At 43.9% G+C, this 21,628-nt stretch overlaps 1 protein-coding gene across 2 annotated transcripts in view; it reads left to right on the plus strand.

The window, feature by feature from the left end:
- The window catches only part of LOC142661105 (rho guanine nucleotide exchange factor 40-like), a 70,401-nt gene that overhangs the window by 45,671 nt on the left and 3,102 nt on the right, over positions 1–21,628 (plus strand). Inside the window, exons 11-23 of one of the 2 annotated variants that reach the window (XM_075838370.1) lie at positions 199–337; positions 1,394–1,516; positions 1,602–1,793; positions 15,078–15,967; positions 16,490–16,739; positions 17,720–17,809; positions 17,923–18,147; positions 18,235–18,405; positions 18,547–18,724; positions 19,372–19,488; positions 19,856–20,122; positions 20,205–20,428; positions 21,086–21,145. In XM_075838370.1, the coding sequence (XP_075694485.1) occupies positions 199–337; positions 1,394–1,516; positions 1,602–1,793; positions 15,078–15,967; positions 16,490–16,739; positions 17,720–17,809; positions 17,923–18,147; positions 18,235–18,405; positions 18,547–18,724; positions 19,372–19,488; positions 19,856–20,122; positions 20,205–20,428; positions 21,086–21,127 (2,908 nt within the window). In that variant the 3' untranslated portion in view covers positions 21,128–21,145. The remainder of the gene's footprint in view (positions 1–198; positions 338–1,393; positions 1,517–1,601; positions 1,794–15,077; positions 15,968–16,489; positions 16,740–17,719; positions 17,810–17,922; positions 18,148–18,234; positions 18,406–18,546; positions 18,725–19,371; positions 19,489–19,855; positions 20,123–20,204; positions 20,429–21,085; positions 21,146–21,628) is intronic. The other variant, XM_075838371.1, reaches the window with a different exon arrangement.

Raw genomic sequence — 21,628 nt, forward strand, 5'->3', positions numbered from 1 at the left:
TCAAGAGATAAGTAGTGTCTATGTAGCGCCGCTCATCTCTGTATAATCGTCCGATTTTGACATCCACATATGTGTAGACAAATATATTATTTACAGTATTTTATAAGATGGAGTTTCTCTAGAGTTTTCGTGCTCCGCGTGGAGCGCAGCGCTGCTCTCTGTTCCAGTTGCTGGATGTGACCGGGATGTTTCTTTCAGGGAAGCGATGGACATTGCGGCAGAGCTGTATAACCGGGTGGATGAAGGCGTGCACAGTCTGGTGAGATTGTCCAACCAACGGATACAGGAGATGGAGCTCGTCATTGACTTTGAGGCATTCGAAGAGAGGTTTCAGGAGGTGAGGAGGAGGCTGGATAAACTGGTAGGAGGGGGGGGGGGGATTATATAGATATGTATGTATGTATGTGTGTATATGTGTATATATATATATATATATATGTATGTATGTGTATATATATGTATGTATGTGTATATATATGTATGTATGTGTATATATATGTATGTATGTGTATATATATGTATGTATGTGTATATATATGTATGTATGTGTATATATATGTATGTATGTGTATATATATGTATGTATGTGTATATATATGTATGTGTATATATATGTATGTATGTGTGTATATATATATATGTATGTGTGTATGTATGTATGTATGTGTATATGTATGTATGTGTATATGTATGTATGTGTATATGTATGTATGTGTATATGTATGTATGTGTATATATATGTATGTATGTATGTGTATATATATATATATGTATGTATGTGTGTATATATATATATGTATGTATGTATGTGTGTATGTATGTATGTGTATATATATGTATGTATGTATGTATGTATGTATGTGTATATGTATGTATGTATGTATGTATGTGTATATGTATGTGTATATGTATGTATGTGTATATATATGTATGTATGTGTATATGTATATATATATATAATATGTATATCTCAAACACAATGCATGGGCCCACCCTAAATTTGATGTATTCAGATCCGTAGACTATTTGCCATTTTGGGTTTATTTGAAGCAATTTTCTCTTTTTAGTTATTGTCATGTCAAAACCCTAAAATTCCTTTTAATTGAGTATCAATTAGGGATTTTATAGGTGCCAGATTATCAGAAAGTCCAGATTATCAGACTACCATAGAAAGGTATGTAAAACATTCCTTGCAAGAGTAGTGAACCTTCTGGAAAACCAAGAGCCCAAAATTAAAATTTCCCATAATCTGCTGCTGTTTCATTGCAGTTCTGTCCTGGATTGTCAGACTTTCTGGTTTATCAAATGCCAGATTAAAGGAATTTCCGTGTATATGGACAGACTCTTGGTTGATTTTGACCTTTGTTGTGTGGCCTCTCCTTCTTTCCCTCAGGTTAGCGGGTGGATAGAGAACGTTGGTGAGCGGCTGCTTGAGGAGTGCGGTGTCCTAGAAGATTCTCTGGAGGTTCTTCTTCAAACGCAGAGACACTTCAGTGAATTTGATGGCGTGGCGTGTGTAAGTGGCGGCTGCGGGGGTCTCGTCTTCTTTGTATGGACTGTAGGCTTGGACCACTCATTGACATTGGTCTCCTGTTTTCTAGAAGTACTGCAGACAGGGCCAGGAGTTGCTCCAGTCGATGGACCGGTGGCAGAATCTCTCCTCTCCCGACGTTCAGAAGTTCATGATTCGGTTACAGAAGTGTAAGGAGAAGGTGGTCGAGTTCTCCTGGGGACTTGAGGAGTGCAGAAGCAGACTGGAGAAGACGGTCAGACTCTATCAGTTCTTCGACAAGGTAAATAAGTCACAGCGGATAAAGCTCATGTCCACATGTGGTGTTATCAATACCATGTAAGTCACTACCTCTGCTTGCTGCTGTTAGTTGTCTGTAATGTTAGCTGCATGGTTGCTCTTTAGCCCTAGGATCACTGACTCCTGCTCGGCTGTATTGTCTATTGGAGTCTGTGGTAGTCTGAAATAGACTTCATGTTTCATCAAAGGCTCAGTCTGCTGTTCTGTCCCCCCCCATGCTTTACACTGCATCTCTGCTTGATCATCTTGACCTCTTTTTAAGCAAAAGCAACCAATAATATTTTAGATCAATTCTCTCATTTTAAAATTAATCTTCAAATTCTATGACCGATGCAAGTCCTTTGAAGTTTTGATGGGGATTATTTACATCTGAGGAATTGATAGAATATCCGCTGGCCTGTCGGGCACTTGTAGCATATTATTGATGGGAGACAGTACAGGTGGAGATGTTGATGAAGGATGCTGGGATTTGTAGTGTAATAGCACAGGAGCTGGAAGGCCACGTTCTACCATTTTCACGGCAGACATTTATGTTTTGTTATCACACCGGCAGCTTCTTTTTTTTCCCTGCACAGAATTACAGATCCTGATGTTGACGTCCGAGGTTGGTTTTTATATTGTGTGAATGACTCCAGATGTTGTGGTCGGGTTCGGTCTTGTGACTTTCTTTTTTCCAGTGCAGTCCTGTCTTTATTGTATTCTCCTGGTGTCACTGTACAGTTCTTCTGTGTGTGTGTATGTATGTATGTATATATATATATATATCTGCTTCTGTCGTGTTCATTTGTTAATCATTTGAGGTGATTATTGCTGATCGGTTCAGTCACAAACAGCATGAAACGTTCTACCTGATCTGACTTCTCATAACAGCTCTCATCATCCCTCTGCTGGTCACAGCTGGAATTGCAGCCCAGGACCCCACTGTCTTGGCTTAGGCTAGTGTGACAGCGGTTGTGTGATGGGGGACGCATTGTGCGAGTTCATGCGTTTTTGATAATCCAATATGTATAAAAAAAATAGTCCCACGGTAGAATCCTAAATCCAGTTTACGGTGGGTCTTGAAGTCTCGTATCTGCAGATGATGGACATTGATGTGGTGTGTGCTGCTGCTGCTGCTCTAGTCCTAGTTCTGTATTTACAAGCTGGACTGTCAGCACGTTCATCAGGGACTGTACAATCGTCTTAAAGACTGTAAACACCTGTATAGGATTTTTTTTTATCAATTTAGATGTGATTTGATATTATGATGATTCTGTGTGTTATATACACACAGGACCTCGTCTCAGCCATGCCGTCAGTTCAGTTGACTGACAGAATCGGCTGATAGCGAACGATGCAGCTTCTATGTATAGAGGATAAATAGAAGCTACACACACACACTCACAATATAGATGTAGAAGAAGTGATGTCCGGGAGGCTGCAGATTGTGGTGTATTGTATCCAAGGCCGGGCTGGAGAGCTGCCATACCGTAGAGGGCTGTAATCTGTATATAGTTTATGATTATAGGAGTTTCTTTTAAGATGTGAACAGCTGTTTCTCCTGGAATTTCCCCACCAGCCTTTGTTTGGTGACTCTGGATAGAAGAATGAATGAGGGATTGGAGGTAAATCTGTGCAGCAGCAGCATTATTATTATCATCACTGCTGTCCTGATGGGAGTCGCATTTGTGGCTGAGCACAAGGAATGTGGCAGCTGATTCCACCCCTCATAGAAAGGACTGATGCCGTGTGTGCAGCCTGCCGTGTAATGCCGCGGGCTGCCGTGTAATGCCGCGGGCTGCCGTGTAATGCCGCGGGCTGCCGTGTAATGCCGCGGGCTGCCGTGTAATGCCGCGGGCTGCCGTGTAATGCCGCGGGCTGCCGTGTAATGCCGCGGGCCGCCGTGTAATGCCGCGGGCCGCCGTGTAATGCCGCGGGCCGCCGTGTAATGCCGCGGGCCGCCGTGTAATGCCGCGGGCCGCCGTGTAATGCCGCGGGCCGCCGTGTAATGCCGCGGGCCTCCGTGTAATGCCGCGGGCCTCCGTGTAATGCCGCGGGCCTCCGTGTAATGCCGCGGGCCTCCGTGTAATGCCGCGGGCCTCCGTGTAATGCCGCGGGCCTCCGTGTAATGCCGCGGGCCGCCGTGTAATGCCGCGGCCCGCCGTGTAATGCCGCGGCCCGCACTGTAATGCTGCAGCCTGTCCTGTGAAGAGACGCTATGTATCAAGCCATCGTTTGTCACCCAGCAGTTAGTGAAGGGGATCTGCTGATACTTCCAGACTGAACTTCATCCAGAAAAACCTCAGGGCTAAGAAGTAGTTTATAGGAACATAGTAAGGCGAAGTTCACATCTGGTTTTTACTGTCCATCTGATGTCCACGTCTCGACATGAAAAAACCGTGTCAGAACGTGCGCCGCAGCGTGTACATGGACTTCTGTGGTCAGGACGGACGGCCTAATGGAGTAGTCTGTGATTACTTTTTAATGCTTACCTTCTATCCTTTTTTTTCCCAAGTTTTAAAACGTATACCAGACGTACAAGATTTTATTTGTATTGAAGTCCATGGCGACGTATACGATCTTAAACCCTACATTTGCATACGTAAAACGTACACGTTTTAGTCACTATATATGAGAAATGACCCAGATTATAAGATAAGACGATGCCTCCCCCTGCCAAGCCCCTCAGTACTGACACCGGAAAACACTGCAGCCCTCCACTCCCTACTTCTTCCTTTTATATTTTGATTACAAAGTTTGATTTTACAAAGTTAATTTAGCTCTGGAAGTAAGAACGGACACGAACGTATAAAAGCGTAACTACAAAAAACGTCAGCGTATTTTACAAATGCATACGTTTCTGTAACTTTAAAAACTTATACGTCGTCGTATAACACAAACGTGGGAACGAAACGGGATGTGAACTGAGCCGGACGCGTCTTCAGCTGTGGACTCCGGGCTGATCCGTTTTACCTGCTCTGATAGATTGTAATAAATTACCTGCACAGGAGAGATTTGTGCTTCTGATGTGTTTAGCTCGAAAAAGGATTCCCTCGTTTGTATGCAATTGTGGCAAACCTTCAGCTGTGAGATGTATTAGTTCAGGACTGTTTTCTGCCTGTGGATGCAAAAAACAAATAAACATTTTTTCCCCCATATACTGACAGCAAGCAGAGATCTTGAAAATGGTGAGAAATAGAAATACAAAGTATATAAGAAAGTTGTAGAACTATTTATTACACAATGATGATGCTTTATTTACATAAAACCGGGAAGCCCCTGTAAATGATCGGATTGGTGCAGTTCTTTGTCCTCAGAGCTGACAGTCTCGGCACTGACTGAACTTGCTGCTGGTTTCATTATGTAAATATCCGGAGTCATCTGTTCTCCTCATTTGCCTAAAAAAATCTAATATTGTATTATAATCCAGCTCTGCGCAGCGTTACAATGTACGATAAATGATTGTGTCGCCATGTGACTTTTAACCCTCTCCGTTCCAGCGTCATAGACTGGCATCTTTCCCTGGTACTTGAATCTGGGGGTCTTCTGTGTTGTTCACAGGTTTAGTCTAAAAGTCTGTTCCCCCTCACCCTCAGTCACACACGTCTGGCCCATCCCCCCCCCCCTTTCACTGGGTCTAGGGGCTGCCCATCTGCCTCACATTTGCTTGTGAATAGCTGGGCTTGGTGGGTGCAGACGCTGCGCGCCACTCACTTCTCCTGCAGATCATGAGTAGAGCTCAGATTTAGAGCAGACACATGGGGTCTCCAGACGTGCAGGTAAGAGGGAGCCCGGGTGTCCTATCACTTGTGTAGACAGGTGGGGTACGGTAGGTGCTGGGTTAACTGGTCGGGTGAAGGGGGCAGGTGACAAAGAAGCTGTGGGACAATGCACTGACGGTTCTTGTAGAAGTCCTGTGTGTCGTGGTACTGGGGGATTATGGGACTCCCACCCGGGACTCTTGTGGTTGTGATGATGGATATCGATGGAGCTCTCCGTCCCCTCTCCAGCTGGAGTTTTGTTGCATCGTGTACAGTATTGCTGGGTCTGTAGATGTATTGTGGGGGTGCCAGGCTCCGAGTACCACGTCTTGCACATTGTGCCATGGGTGTGATGTTTATATTCAGGATTCAGTGTGAATTGTCTTGCGTTCTGTAAATTCACACTATTTCGACTTGCCGGGTTATGGCAGCTGTGAGTGATTCCTGTGTGGGGTCTTCTGGACAGGGGGGGCCAGAGCGAGGCTGGAGTCTGAAAAGACCCTCCTATAGCCGGGTGATTGGGGTGGTCAGAGGCTCCAGTTGTTCCTGTATCCAGCCTTCAGACTCCAGCAAGAAACTGATCAGGTTAGAAATTACAATTTTATTTTTTCCCTGAGGATGTAAAAATGCTGCGTATTACTATGACAACATATGCATTTCATGTGACCAAGCGAGAGGGTGCGATGCTCTGCAGGGCTGATGACTGGACTCGTCTGATACTCGTAGACTTTTATGATCCTAATAGATAAATAAAGCCCCTGGGAGAGATTGAGCCTCATTAGTGCTTTATTTGTTAACCTCTGGTGGATTTTCACAGGCGCATGGCAGAGGATAGTGAGACAGATGATGAGTTATGCGTCTACAAGAACGTGAAATGACGAGGCCTCGTTAAATATTCCCATATTAGTGTTACCGTATATTTCACTATTGGGACGCTGGTTGTTACACTGCATTTCATTCACACACGTTGTTGCAGTTATTCTTACACATTGTTGCAGTTATTGTTTATACACATTGTTGCAGTTATTGTTTATATACATTGTTGCAGTTATTGTTTATACACATTGTTGCAGTTATTGTTTATATACATTGTTGCAGTTATTGTTTATATACATTGTTGCAGTTATTGTTTATACACATTGTTGCAGTTATTGTTTATACACAGTGTTGCAGCTATTGTTTATATACATTGTTGCAGTTATTGTTTATATACATTGTTGCAGTTATTGTTTATACACATTGTTGCAGTTATTGTTTATATACATTGTTGCAGTTATTGTTTATACACAGTGTTGCAGTTATTGTTTATACACATTGTTGCAGTTATTGTTTATACACAGTGTTGCAGTTATTGTTTATACACAGTGTTGCAGTTATTGTTTATACACAGTGTTGCAGTTATTGTTTATATACATTGTTGCAGTTATTGTTTATATTCATTGTTGCGGTTATTGTTTATACACATTGTTGCGGTTATTGTTTATATACATTGTTGCAGTTATTGTTTATATACATTGTTGCAGTTATTGTTTATATACATTGTTGCAGTTATTGTTTATATACATTGTTGCAGTTATTGTTTATACACATTGTTGCAGTTATTGTTTATATACATTGTTGCAGTTATTGTTTATACACATTGTTGCAGTTATTGTTTATATACATTGTTGCAGTTATTGTTTATACACATTGTTGCAGTTATTGTTTATATACATTGTTGCAGTTATTGTTTATACACATTGTTGCAGTTATTGTTTATATACATTGTTGCAGTTATTGTTTATACACATTGTTGCAGTTATTGTTTATACACATTGTTGCAGTTATTGTTTATACACATTGTTGCAGTTATTGTTTATACACATTGTTGCAGTTATTGTTTATACACATTGTTGCAGTTATTGTTTATACACATTGTTGCCGTTATTGTTTATACACATTGTGGCAGTTATTGTTTATATACAGTGTTGCAGTTATTGTTTATACACATTGTTGCAGTTTTTGTTTATATACATTGTTGCAGTTATTGTTTATACACATTGTGGCAGTTATTGTTTCTACACATTGTTGCAGTTATTGTTTATATTCATTGTTGCAGTTATTGTTTATACACATTGTTGCAGTTATTGTTTATACACATTGTTGCAGTTATTGTTTATACACATTGTTGCAGTTATTGTTTATACACATTGTTGCAGGTTTTGTTTATATACATTGTTGCAGTTATTGTTTATACACATTGTTGCAGTTATTGTTTATACACATTGTCGCAGTTATTGTTTATATACATTGTTGCAGTTATTGTTTATATACATTGTTGCAGTTATTGTTTCTACACATTGTTGCAGTTATTGTTTATAGACATTGTTGCAGTTATTGTTTATACACATTGTTGCAGTTATTGTTTATACACATTGTTGCAGGTTTTGTTTATATACATTGTTGCAGTTATTGTTTATACACATTGTTGCAGTTATTGTTTATACACATTGTTGCAGTTATTGTTTATACACATTGTTGCAGTTATTGTTTATATTCATTGTTGCAGTTATTGTTTATACACTGTTGCAGTTATTGTTTATACACATTGTTGCAGTTATTGTTTATATACATTGTTGCAGTTATTGTTTATACACATTGTTGCAGTTATTGTTTATACACATTGTTGCAGTTATTGTTTATACACATTGTTGCCGTTATTGTTTATACACATTGTTGCAGTTATTGTTTATATACATTGTTGCAGTTATTGTTTATACACATTGTTGCAGTTATTGTTTATATACATTGTTGCAGTTATTGTTTATACACATTGTTGCAGTTATTGTTTATATACATTGTTGCAGTTATTGTTTATACACATTGTTGCAGTTATTGTTTATATACATTGTTGCAGTTATTGTTTATACACATTGTTGCAGTTATTGTTTATACACATTGTTGCAGTTATTGTTTATACACATTGTTGCAGTTATTGTTTATACACATTGTTGCAGTTATTGTTTATACACATTGTTGCAGTTATTGTTTATACACATTGTTGCCGTTATTGTTTATACACATTGTTGCAGTTATTGTTTATATACATTGTTGCAGTTGTTGTTTATATACATTGTTGCAGTTATTGTTTATATACATTGTTGCACACGCATTTTCTCATACAATCTTCTAGTTTCTACATTTACAATCGTCATTCTGAATCTTCTATTCTGGTAATATCGTTATACGTTTATGACCTTTGACTCCTGTTCAGGTCTCTCCCAGTTTACGTTGCCTGTTCTACATGTAAAGATAATTAATTGGACTTTGACTGTCAGTTTCTGTCATAGTTCACACGTCTCTCACTAGAACTTCACCTCCTCCCGGCTCTTAATTGGCGGCCGGGTTAATCTGAAACTTCAGTATAAATCTCCTCCATCCAGACCTGACAGTTACTCCCATCATTGGGCTGACAAGGGTCTGATAGGCAATGGCCGCCGAATGGTTTTGGTGACGGATTATTAGAGGCCCCGTGGATCTTGTCAGTCACTGATCGGTAATTCCTGCATAAATCTGAGGTGTCTCTTCTGTAATTGTCTGCTTGTCAGATTCCCATGTACATAATATACCGGACTAGACATCGGGGTCACGGCAGCTGCAGGGGAATCGTCTGTGGTGTTATCAAATCCCTCATATAGGAGACTGGATTGTCTTCTGCGTCTGGTCATACACTAGAGATTTTGGACGACCAAAAAGGACAATTTAGACCATTTGCTGCCAAGTGTCTGTAGACCAGTATCTGTCGAACAGTTAATCTGCCATATTGGATTTTTTCAGTCATTGTCGGATGCAGTCTTGTTCGCAGAAAACCATGAACGATAAATCTTACAGACAACACTAATATATGGCATAAGTGATCGCGTATGATTGTGGGGTGTTTTATTTTGGGCTCCTGGAGGTTTTCTTTGTTTACAAGAGTTTTCTATATTTTGACTGTCCGATAATCCATAATACCTGATGATCCGACACCTGCCCCAGTTGATGCTGAATTAAAGGAATTTTACTCTAATGGCCAAAAGGGATCATTAATACAATTGTTATCCTTCGAGCATGGCAAGCAGGCAGTGCAGCGCTCCATTATTTCTATATGTGATAATTATACCATCACCGGCCTCGTGTAAGTGCAGTTTCACACAGACCCATTCACTTTAGCGGGTGAATTGGGTCTGTCAAAACTGACCCAATTCTCCGATACGTGGAAATATAGGACATGTCCTCTCGTTCCACGGATCACTGACGGGACCCGGCCGGCGCACACCGTCATGTACATGAGACATAAGGGCTGAATTCTGCAGCTAGAATCTGTCCGAGGTCCAAACCCACATTCTCCTCTATGCCCCCCTGATCTTATACGGGTCCTATAGCAGGGTACAGTCTGGATCTGGTCGTCTTAGAGGCTCAGTGTTGGGGCCACGCATGATGGGCTGATCTTTGTTGCTTTCCACGTGAGATCTCCCTGCGGCCCATGTGATTGCACGTTCATGGCGGCCCCTCAATCCTCCTCACATATAAACTGATGTTCTGTTGAGTCCAGATGCTGTTTTCTAATGTTGAAGCCGTGAACACGAACTCCGTGACACATTCATCTCTTCATTCTGCAGCGTCTCTCCTGTAATTTCTACAACTAAGGGAATCGGCGCCTCACGATCAATGCAAATAACATCTCAAGGAACAGTTTATGTCTTCATTTATTTATATTTACCAAGATGTAACATTGCAACAAAGTCTCACAAAGAATAATCAGATAATCCTACATGATGGAGCAGTGAAGTGATGTCACTGTAGATGTAGTGGATGACGTTGTATAGTGAAACCTTCTGCCATTGAATGTACAGAGAGGATTGCCTGTAGCAAACCCTCAACTGTGAGAAGTATTAGACCTGTACAAGTTTTCAGCCTCTGGATGTTAACCTGAATATTTCTATTCACTGACAGCACACAGAGATCATGAAAATGGTAAGAATTTAAAACGCAGTATATACGGTATGTAAGTGGCAGAACTTTTCATTAAACACTGGTTAAGCGTGCTTGTGACGTTCTAATGGAGGGGATTAGTGTCCACTTCTGGATGAGTTCTGCTTTCTTAGGCCCCATGCACACGACCGTAGAATTAGTCCGTAATTACGGACCCATGCACTTCTATTGCCAACGGACACCTTCCCGTACATTTACGGGAAGGTGTCCGAGCCATTGAAAGCCTCTGCTAAAGATAGGACATGTTTTTTTAGTTTACAGACCGTGCTCCCATACATTAGAATGGGATCACGGCCCGCAAATGCGGATGACTCTCCGTGCCCGTGATTATGGGTTGTTCATGGGGGCCGAACACATTTAGTCTATGCTGTAAATTAAAGCCAGTGTGTATCCGGTGCAGATCTGGCTATGATACCGGAGACCTGCAGCTGTCATCACTGGTCAGCAGGGAAATGATCCGGTGTTTCCAGGGCACTTGGCATTATTTGTGAGGCAGAGAACACCTTTATGTTTGAGAACTTGAAATCCCCGTTTTCTCCTTTCATGGTGACGTCCTAACTATCTGCGGAGCTGGAATCTCTGCTGAAAACCCCCAAAATTTGACATCATCGGTCCCCCCCTCCCTCTCTGGTTCATGATGAGAAAGCCGTGTCCCTTTCTGGACCTTTCAGATGAATTAAAATTCCAGCCACGCCACCCCGCGCCTGATTCCTCTCCTCCAACTCCAATCATCGCTCATTGAACAGGAACACAAAGAGCGGCAGTAAATAAAGCCCAGCCTATGTGAGGGCGCACGTTAAAGGGAACCTGTCACTGACTTGATGCTGATTTCAGCGGTCTGCCACTCATGTCTGATAGTTTAGTGATTTACAATAACTTACATTTTGAATGTTGCGGTGCGTGCGCTGGGAGGAAGAAATCCGGCGTATTCATGAGCTGCTGCTCCCTCCGCCCAACCACCTATGATTGACAGCTTTCTCTCTGCATAGTAATAGGGAGAAAGCTGTCAATCATTGGAGGCTGGGGGGGGGGGGCGGCAGCTCATGATTACGTCGGATTTCTTCCTCCCAGCGCTCGCACCGCGCTGCAACATTCAAAATGTAAGTTATTGTAAATCACTACTATCAGACATGAGTGGCAGACCGCTGAAATCAGCATCAAGTCAGTGACAGATTCCCTATGACTCCCTCTCACCTGCATTGGTTGATCTCCAGCGGTTGAAAAACTACAACTCTCAGCATGCCCTGTTATCTGCATTTAGGGTGACAGCTGGATGAAGTGACCCCTCACCTTTTTAGTTTGTGCTATAAGCGTGGCCTTGTCTTCCGTGTTGACCTGTCTCTATACACCTGTCTGGTACAGTGTGGCAGCTGCGCAGGGCTCGGCCTGGTCTCTGTGGATTTGCTCTCGTGACCGACGAGTCATTGTTTTGGGTGACGCCGCGTGTCTATTGAAGAAGGAGCAGCGCATCAATGACTGGGGCTGACCTCCGTGACCAGCAGCTGCTGCAGGCTCCCTTCTTTCAGACAGGTTTAAGACTCGCATATATAAAAGAGGGTCTTTACTCTTCACTAGCTGCTACCAAATGGTGGGGGGCATCATACATCTGAACTGTCCTCCCAGCAGATGTGATTAGTATATGGGGGAGGGGGTCACCCAGACATCAGGGTCACTCTGCTTCCATATATCGGACACTCGCCTTTCACAGTCTCTTAATGTTTCTTCTTCAGTTGACCAATTACTAGAGGCCAACGTGGATGTCTTTAAATTTCGCACCTTTGTGTGAGACTCAGAGCTGCCCTATAAATCCCACTGTAACAAAACTGGGACATTCTCTGCTCTGTGCGGAGGTGAAATATTAAGTGACCTCTGATTTCAGGTGTATTATAGCTCCGCAGTTGTACAGATTTGAGGCATTGAGTGTCTCCGTGGGAGATTATTATCACAGACGATGTGTATTCTGTATGGGGCTGATGTCACACGTGCGCACAGGCGGTGACGGGGCTCTCTGTGCCGCAGTCATGATTCAGTGGAATTTAGATCTCTAGAAGATAAAGGATGCACTGAATTGTTAAGGATATTTCAAGATTTAGCAAAAGGCGTTTTCCCCACGATCTACATTTACAAACTACAAGGTACGTGATAAATGTCTGATGGCTGGGACCCCACCGATCGCTAGAACATTCCATTTCTACGGGGTTGAACAACCTAAACAAACCTCACACCAAACAAATGGCGTATGCTGGGGTCCCTTATTGCAAGTAGACAACCTAAAAGCGAACCAAAAAGGGACATAACCCTTAAAGAAATAGTATACTACATAATATACAAGAGTACAAAAAATCTTTATTAAATATAATCAACAGTAACATAATCTGGAATAAAAAGGATACACCATACACGGAAATATATACAACACGGTCAGATGGAGCAGACCATGGCCAGCCAGAGTCAACCATCCAAAGATAACCAGACCACGCTCAAATAACCCACAGGAAAAAGAGTAAACCGTGGACATAAAGTAATCAAACCCACATACAATGAAGTGCTGCCTACCTAGTATAACAATATACAGGAATAAACTAGGAAAGTCCTAAGGAGACATAAAGGCTCGAATGGCAAAAAGGATCAGACTGAAAATAGCTTGACACAATAAAAAAAATCATACGAGGACTGGAGGCCAACACATACCCTGGGAAATGGTGAGGAGCAATATTGGAGATCAAAAAATGGATGGATGGGTGAACGCCTCGACGCGCGTTTCTCCTCCTGACGAATCCGGTCTACAGGGCGAAACGCGCGTCGAGGCGTTCACCCATCCATCCATTTTTGGTTCGCTTTTAGGTTGTCCATTTCTACGGGGCTGACAGAAGCAGCGGGGCGCCGTATTCTGCTGTCTCAGTCCCATACATATAGACATCACCGCGCCTGCACAACCGCCGCTCCACTCGTATCTCCTCACTGGTCGTGCAGCGGCTCAGGACCCCTGTTCTATCGGTCGGTAAGGGTACCATCGCTCAGGCGTTTATCATCTATCCTCAATGTCAATTGTGTGAAAACTCCTTTAATATGTTTTTGACATCTATTCTTGTCCTGTCACCTCATCACGGGGCGCTTTATTTATGTAAATTAAGCTTAACAGTCGTTAGGTCATGTGATCTGAGGCATGCCGTTCTGATCTGTCCATGGTGACGTCACATCTGCTGGTGACATCTTTACGTCACAACATCACATATGGTTAATAAACAGGGAGGACCGGAGCCAGCGGCACAGAAACCACACACAATAACTAAGGAACGTATATTATCATTTGCATTGTTTTCGGCATATTAAAAATCTCAGAAGCCCCAATTGAGATTGGACTCGTCTTCCTTAGATGGCGGTGACATCACTGGGGTATAAATGAATGCTGGTTATTCTGCAGTGACTGGTTCCGCTTTGTTTATCCAGCATTACAGACAAACATGAAGTTGTGTGGATGAAGAGAACTGCCGGGCGCTGCCCTCATACTGTGTGGACTGTGGGCATTTCAGGACAAGCAGTAAATCTTTTGTCTGCAGAGTATAGTGGCTCCTCTATTGTGCCGGGTACCTCCTTCATCCTGGCACAGCTTCACCCTCCATGAATTTCAGGAGCCCGCAGTCAGGTGACCACATTCCTGAATGGAACGTGACTATTTGTGAGACTCTGCAGGAGTCGGGGGTCCGGTTTCCCACAGGATGAGAACCCCTTTTGTTGTCTTGGAGGCAGCATTATGAATACTTAGTAGGTGGTGCCCCGCATATCAGATGGTTGGCACCACAATGTCTCAAAGAAGAGAAAAGGCACCAACCTGGAGGTTTCAGACACTGGTTAGAATTGTAGATCACAGCGGTGCTCTTGTTTCCCAGAGAAGCTGACACTGTGAACGCTCTCTAAGAGGTGGAAATCCTGCAAGCTTTTTCCTTGTACATATGAGGACTATACAGAAAAATAAATTTTATATATATATATATATATATATATATATATATATATATACACACATACACTGCAGCGAGTTCAGGGGTGGAGCTGTTGTTCTTTAAGCAGATTAAGAATTAGTGAACATCAAAGCTTCATATATTTGCATTTAAATGTCCCGTCCTATAATTGACACAATGGCGACTCGGGTTCTTGTCAGGATCCTGCGGTGCTGGTGGCTACTCTGGGGAATAGCCCCATCTAATACCCTGTGATGATCACAATGATGAAAAGGAGCCGCTCCGTGCCGGCCGAGCTGATGCTAAGTAGCGGTTTGTTTCCTCTACGCTCAGGTCCGGGCTTCTCTGCGGCAGTCGGCTCTATCAGCAATGATCTTTCTGACCATTGGCCCCTCACAGATCTAGGACCCTTGTTTTCCTAACATGACGGTATACGCTCCTCTGTGATCAGTGATGTCATCAGCCGCTCTCCTTCCTTCCAGTCCCGTCTTTTTGTAAACTGATGTTAATAATTCCTACAGTTTTTCTAACTTTCTGTATTTGCTCCTTCAGGCTTATGAGTGGGCCCTGGATGGGATGAGACATCTTGCTGCCATTAGCCTGGATGACTGTAACTCCCCTGAGCTTTGCCTTGGCGCCATCGAGGGTCTTGAGAAGTACCAGGCGCAGCATCCAGTGATCGGAGAGAAGAAGTTTGAGGAGATGAGGGAGCTCGCCTATGAGCTGAAGAGTGACAAGGGGGTAAAGCAGTGGAAGTTTGCTTGGTCAAAGTGTCAGGAGGCGAGGCAGGTTTTCGAGAAGAAACTTGAAGCTGCACTGAGGGCGAAAAGCTCGCCGTCAGGAGAACAAAACTCTTTAAGGTCAAGACTTTCAGAGGTTGGAGACCAAAAAGTACATTCAGATAAGAACATGAATGTGTCTTATATCCAAAATAAGCTGCTTAACTCCCCAGTCTGTGGCAGGGAGAGGAGACTTGGAAGAGTTCTTTGTCATCGACCCGAAATGGATCTGACGCCCTTCAGGGTTAGTCCGCCTGGTTCCAGCACCAGTTCAATTGCGTCATCCTCATACAGAGTGCGTAAACTTTCCCTTCAAAGTTCTTCTGGGGAGGACCTTCGCCTTGATTTGGTTCACCAGGTGCCTTCCGGGTCCTCGACCCCTACCCCATCCCGCCCCATGGGAAGAAGATTGCTAAGAAAGGCTCAGAGTTTTGACCTCCCTGGGACTGATGTAAGCAGCCATGGTTGTCAGCGGAGACTCAGTGAACCTGCTAGGAGAGGGAACACCGGTGTGTTCATTAAAGGACTGGAAGTCAGCAGCACCGAGCTAGCGGAGCGTCCCTGCAGCCCCAGACAACCACTCTCAACAGACTGGTCAGCAGAACGAATGATGAGCGACAGGAGGAGTAGTGTCTCCTCAGCAGACGGAAGATGCCGCAGCAGGTAGGAGGCCGTCATTTGTTTAGTACATCACCAAGAGGTTACATGTAATTGTCAATGCTTGGAGAGAGAAAAAAAAAAACAACTAAATATACACGAGGAATATAGATTTGTTTTATTATCGTTTTTTTGTGATTGATCTAAAAGCCACACTCTCAAACCGTCACCCTCCTTAATCTGGGTGGACTGACGTGGTCTCCAAACTGGATCCCCAGCTGTTGCAAAAGTGCAACTCCCAGCCTCCGGCTGTCAGGGCATCCTGGGAGTTGTATTGCAGCAGCTGGAGAGTTACAGGTTAGAGAGTTGGCATCGGTAAACAACCCTATTATTATAGATCCCATGGGTCCCCGTACTGATGGAATACTCTATTGATATGCCATGAAGTTTTATGCTCGGAATACCCCTTTAACTCTTTTGTACCACCCTGTAACAGACTAAGATATGTCGCATACATCACGGTTCATATAAGGAGTAGACATGAATTTCAGCCATGTCCAGTCTCATCCCGTTTCTCTTCTGCTGTAGTAAACTTCGGCACATCATCGATGAAATGGTCACCACAGAGAGAGAATATGTCCGCTCCTTGTGGTATATCAGTGAGAACTACTTTCCTGAGATGGATCGCACTGACCTCCCCCAGGACCTTCGGGGGAAGAGAGGCATCATCTTTGGAAACCTGGAGAAGCTGAGGGATTTCCACAGCCAGTATTTCCTGAAGGAGCTGGAGAGCTGCTGCAATCATCCCCTGAGAGTCAGCCACTGCTTCCTCCGGCACGTAAGTGAGCGCTGTCCTACCCGCTTCCATAGTCTGCGCCACGCATGAAACCCACCCACTGAACGTTAGGTGCCCATAGTGACAGCCCTTTATTGAGAGTCAACCTCTACAGGGACCAACACTATCCATGTGAGTCTGTGCTCCCATATAAATAGACCGTGAGCCACATCCACTCATCCTCAGACAGGCACAAGTGGAACCATTCATGATTTATTGGGGGGGGGGGGGGGGCTCAGCGCCAACAGGCCGTCTTACTTAATGGGCTCTATAGCAATTTTAAAGCTTTCTAAGACTAGTAATCCACTGATCCTGACACAATATAGTTGTTTATTTTTCCTTCACATGTATTAAGGTTTCCTATTGCAGCCGATCATATCATTGATTTCATTTTCCAACCTGCAATAGAAAGCTGGGATCTGAGTGGTTGCTCTGGAAACTTGCTTCACTTTTTCTGATTTCTTCTAGTTTCTATACGAGGCCCATTCTTGTTGGAAGCTGATAGGAAGGTCCTGTGTACATGTTGCTACAACATAGAGGAATCTGCAAGAAATATTCAGAAATCAATTTGCCCCAAAAATGGAATTCCCCTTTAAATGCCAAAAATGAAAGGGGCTTTCTCATCTTGGAAATTTATGGCATATCCACAGGATTTGCCATAGGTGTCCGATAGATGCGGTTCCCGCCTCTGGGACTTACACCTATCTCTAGAATAGGACCCCATGACACCCCCCCCCCCTCCCCCACATCCTACCTTATCCGGCTCCCGTTTATGAGGTGGTCGGGAGTATGGAAACAGCTGAGGCATGCGTTTCTGTAACTCCCATAGAAGTAAATGGTAGATACGGAGACCGTGTAGCACAGCGGGCTTGGATGGGGTCAGAGGTGGGACCCCCATATCCTGTGTATATGCCATAAATGTTGAAGATGTGAAAACCCCTTTAATGTAATTTTATGACCTTTTGGGGTTTTTTTTCTTCTAGAAAGACCAGTTTGGGATGTACGCCTTGTACAGCAAGAATAAGCCCAGGTCAGACTTGTTACTCGCCAGCCACGGGAACATATTTTTCAAGGTAAGAAAGTCGATGGAAAAATACAGAACGTACAATATTTTGCTGAGAACGGACGGAGACTGAAGCTTTATTTGCGCTGTGAAATGTTAACATGAAGTGTTTGTGGCTGTTAGAACAAGCAGCGTCAGCTGGGAGACAAGATGGACCTGGCCTCGTACCTGCTGAAGCCCATTCAGCGGATGAGTAAGTACGCGCTCCTCCTGAAAGACCTGATTAAAGAGTGTGGGGAGGCGCAGGAGCAGGAGCTGGCGTACCTGCGGGCAGCCGAGGAAATGGTGAAGTTCCAGCTGCGTCACGGCAATGATCTCCTGGCTATGGACGCCATACGGGACTGCGATGTGAGTTATTAAATACATTATTCAATGATGATGGCGGCCTTCTGTATCATGTGAGCGGGATAATGACAGCATATTATGTGGCATCAGGTGAATTTAAAGGAGCAAGGACAACTGGTGAGACAAGGCGAGTTCACGGTGTGGCTGGGCCGAAAGAAGTGTCAGAGACATGTCTTCCTGTTCGAGGATCTCATCTTATTCAGCAAACCCAAGAGGATCGAGGGAGGATTAGACGTCTATATCTACAAGCGGTCATTTAAAGTGAGTGATAACGGATCAGGGCGCTCTATTCAGTATAAAGCAGAGACGTGGGTCTTGTCCGTAGTCTTGCTGTTTATTATGTCACCATCTGATTGGCTGGGATATTTCTCCCTGTATGTAATGCGGCTCTTCCACCCTCAGACCGCAGACATCGGTTTGACAGAAAACTCTGGAGACAGTGGTTTGCGCTTTGAAATTTGGTTCAGAAGGCGGAAATCCAATGACACTCACATTCTCCAAGCAAACACCGCTGAAATCCGGCACGCGTGGACAGCCGACATTGCCAAAATCCTGTGGCAGCAAGCGAACCGGAATAAAGGTACAGTGATAGGAGAGGAGTGCTGTAAGTAGAGGGTGGTCTGCTGTGGACAGCCCCATTGTTACCCCTGTGTCTAGTTGATTGTGGGGGTGCCACCTGGCAATGAGCGGTCATTTCTGTAGGAACATGTGTAATGCACATTACCCATCCCCCGTGTAATGCAGACATCCGTGTCCTCTACAGTAATTGATGCTGGTTTCAGTGGCTTTCTGTGGACCTGCATTACTGCCATATGGGATAGTCCAAGCAGACATTCTCTTTAGCCAGTAACAGTCCTGCCATATGTCAGCGGGTGAAGCTCGCGTCCATGTACTTTATCGTGAAAAGCTTCCCGCAATATCACGTATGTAATTTAGGGTGGGGAGTACAACAATCGCTGCCCGGCATTACGTTTTTTGGGGGTGGGCAATTATACACTGACGCAGCTGCCTAACACGGGCCCCCAGGTCTGTCTAATGTTGACGCGTGGCAGAAGTATGATGTGTATAAATATATATTTTTATTTATTTTTGTGGATTTTAATTAAATATTTTTTTGGTATCCACGCACACGCACACGCACACGCGCACGCAAAAACCTATGCACTAGAGTTCTGATCTCTTGGTATTTAGTTGTTGGTTTTGTTTTGTTTTTTCCCCTTCCTACAGAGATTCGCATCCAGGAAATGGTTTCTATGGGAGTTGGAAACAAACCGTTTTTGGACATCAAGCCGAGTGACGCCGCAATAAACAACCGCGCTATCGATTATATCATGAAAGGGAGAGGTACGTAATTATAACCCTATTACATATGCGCCAGGAAATCTCCTGGCACATCAAAGGTATCTATATAGGCCCCCATTAACCAGATGGAGGCCAAAAACTCATCTGTTTGGCGTCAGTTGTGTTGTTATACAACGATATACCTTTTTCTGAACTGTATGAAATCACCGCGTTCTGCGCTATAAGGAGGCATGCCGCAAATAAAGTATACAGTGCTTTATACGTTTTTGGTTGTTTTTTTATAAATGGGAGCCTGTAAGCAACAGATACCATTGTATGCCTCCAACGTACACTGCAAACACAGTGTGAATAGACCCCAAGACTGAATGTATTCGATTAATTCAGCTAATACTTTGTGTTTTATATGCAGGGGCGAGAACCCGGGCCTCCATTGCGGTGTCCCTATTTGACCACTCGGATCCTTACAAGAGGACTCCGGCTCCCATCACGTGTAACTCTGTGCCTTCAGCCGGCGGACCTTCTTCTGCTTCATTGCTGGGACCCCTTAACTTGCACATGTATGTCAACCAAACGCTTCTGCCCGGAGTGCTGTCCCCTAATCGGACCTTTGAGACCAGCAGTTGCTTAGAGGAGGATGAGTTGGAGAACGAGACGAGCTGCAGCCAGCCTTCCATGAGTGCGTGACAGACTTTTCTGCCTTCTTCTACCGTCCTCTGACTTGTCAGCAAATAAGAACTGTCTTTTTGTTTTACCGGCAGCCACAGAAAGCTCGGAGTCCTCTCACTGCATGTCTGGGGCTGGATCCAGCGGCTCGGACAGCGGTTGTGTCTCCAGTATTCCCCAGGACAACATGTCTGAAGATGCTGGATCTCCATGTGACGCCTCCGCAAAGTACAACTTTCCAGAAAGGAGGAACCGTTCCAGCGTCATCTCCCCAATTGTGGAAAAACCCAGATTCATCAACCGTCAATATATCTCTGCAGTAAGAGCCTCGTTACTTCACACCACAGATACACGGGGGTAATCTATGTAACCCACACACATGGTGCATCTATTATGCCAGTCACTGGTGTGGACGTGTAGCAGAGCTTGAATCGTCATTTCGTTTTAAAATGTGCATAGTGACAATTCATATAACGCATTTGTTTTATGAAAGATTACTGGTAATAGAACAAAGAAACGCTCTCATCTCTGCTACATCGGTAAACAATGTTAAAGGGGTTGTACAGGATTAGAAAAAAATGTCTACTTTCTTCTTAAAACAGCACCACGCCGGTCCGCAGGTTGTGTTTGGTATAGCAGCTCAGCCCATTCACTTCAGTGTAGATGAGCTGCAATACCAAACACAACCTGTGGACAGGGGTAGTGCTGTTTTGGAAGAGAGCGGTCATGGTTTTGTAACCCTGAACAACCGATTCTAGATACAAAGTTCTGAGTTTTATGCTGTATCTCTGGACACGGAGGTTAATAAGTGGCGTGATTCTTGTATCCAGTGACTCGTTCAGCTTTTCATTACTCCTCGCTTTGCATTATAATTCTCACTTCTTGGCTGCTGCTAACACGTCACTCCTGACTGGATGAGTTTTTATTTTCAGATCCTACAGTCTAACCACTCACTCGTTACTGCTTCTCTCCCCAGAATCCAAGTCACATTTCCCTAAGTCCTTCCACCATTGTCTGAATTTCCTCTTAACATCCAGTAAGTGTCTTTTTGACTATTGTACTACATGTAACAGATTGCGTGCGTGCGTGCGTGCGTGCGTGCTCTCTCTGCTAACTGCAGATCTACTGAGTGTGGGGTCACCGTTATAACTTCACATCTCCACGTAACGCTGAGATACTTTACTGTATTCTGCACTGCACTTGAGCTGCGGTCTGTATCATATCATTTACAGCTGCATTCATTCATTCATACATTCTATACTCCGCTGCTCCACATTCTGAGGGATTTATGTCCTGTCCAACTCATTGACCAGGATCTGATGGGCGTTAGCGCATGGCTCACAGTGATGCCAATGTGGCAGTATCTTACCTGTCCATCCCTGCGGGCCCTATATGAATGGAGCGGTACTGCGCATGCTCGGCCGACGCTCCATTGACTTTTTTTTTTTTTTTCATTAGGCTGCCTGAGATCACGTCCGGCAGCCCCATAGAAAATACCGCTCCATTCATATAGGGCCCA

The sequence above is a fragment of the Rhinoderma darwinii genome, chromosome 9 (genome assembly GCF_050947455.1).
Source record: "Rhinoderma darwinii isolate aRhiDar2 chromosome 9, aRhiDar2.hap1, whole genome shotgun sequence".
Taxonomy (NCBI): domain Eukaryota; kingdom Metazoa; phylum Chordata; class Amphibia; order Anura; family Rhinodermatidae; genus Rhinoderma; species Rhinoderma darwinii.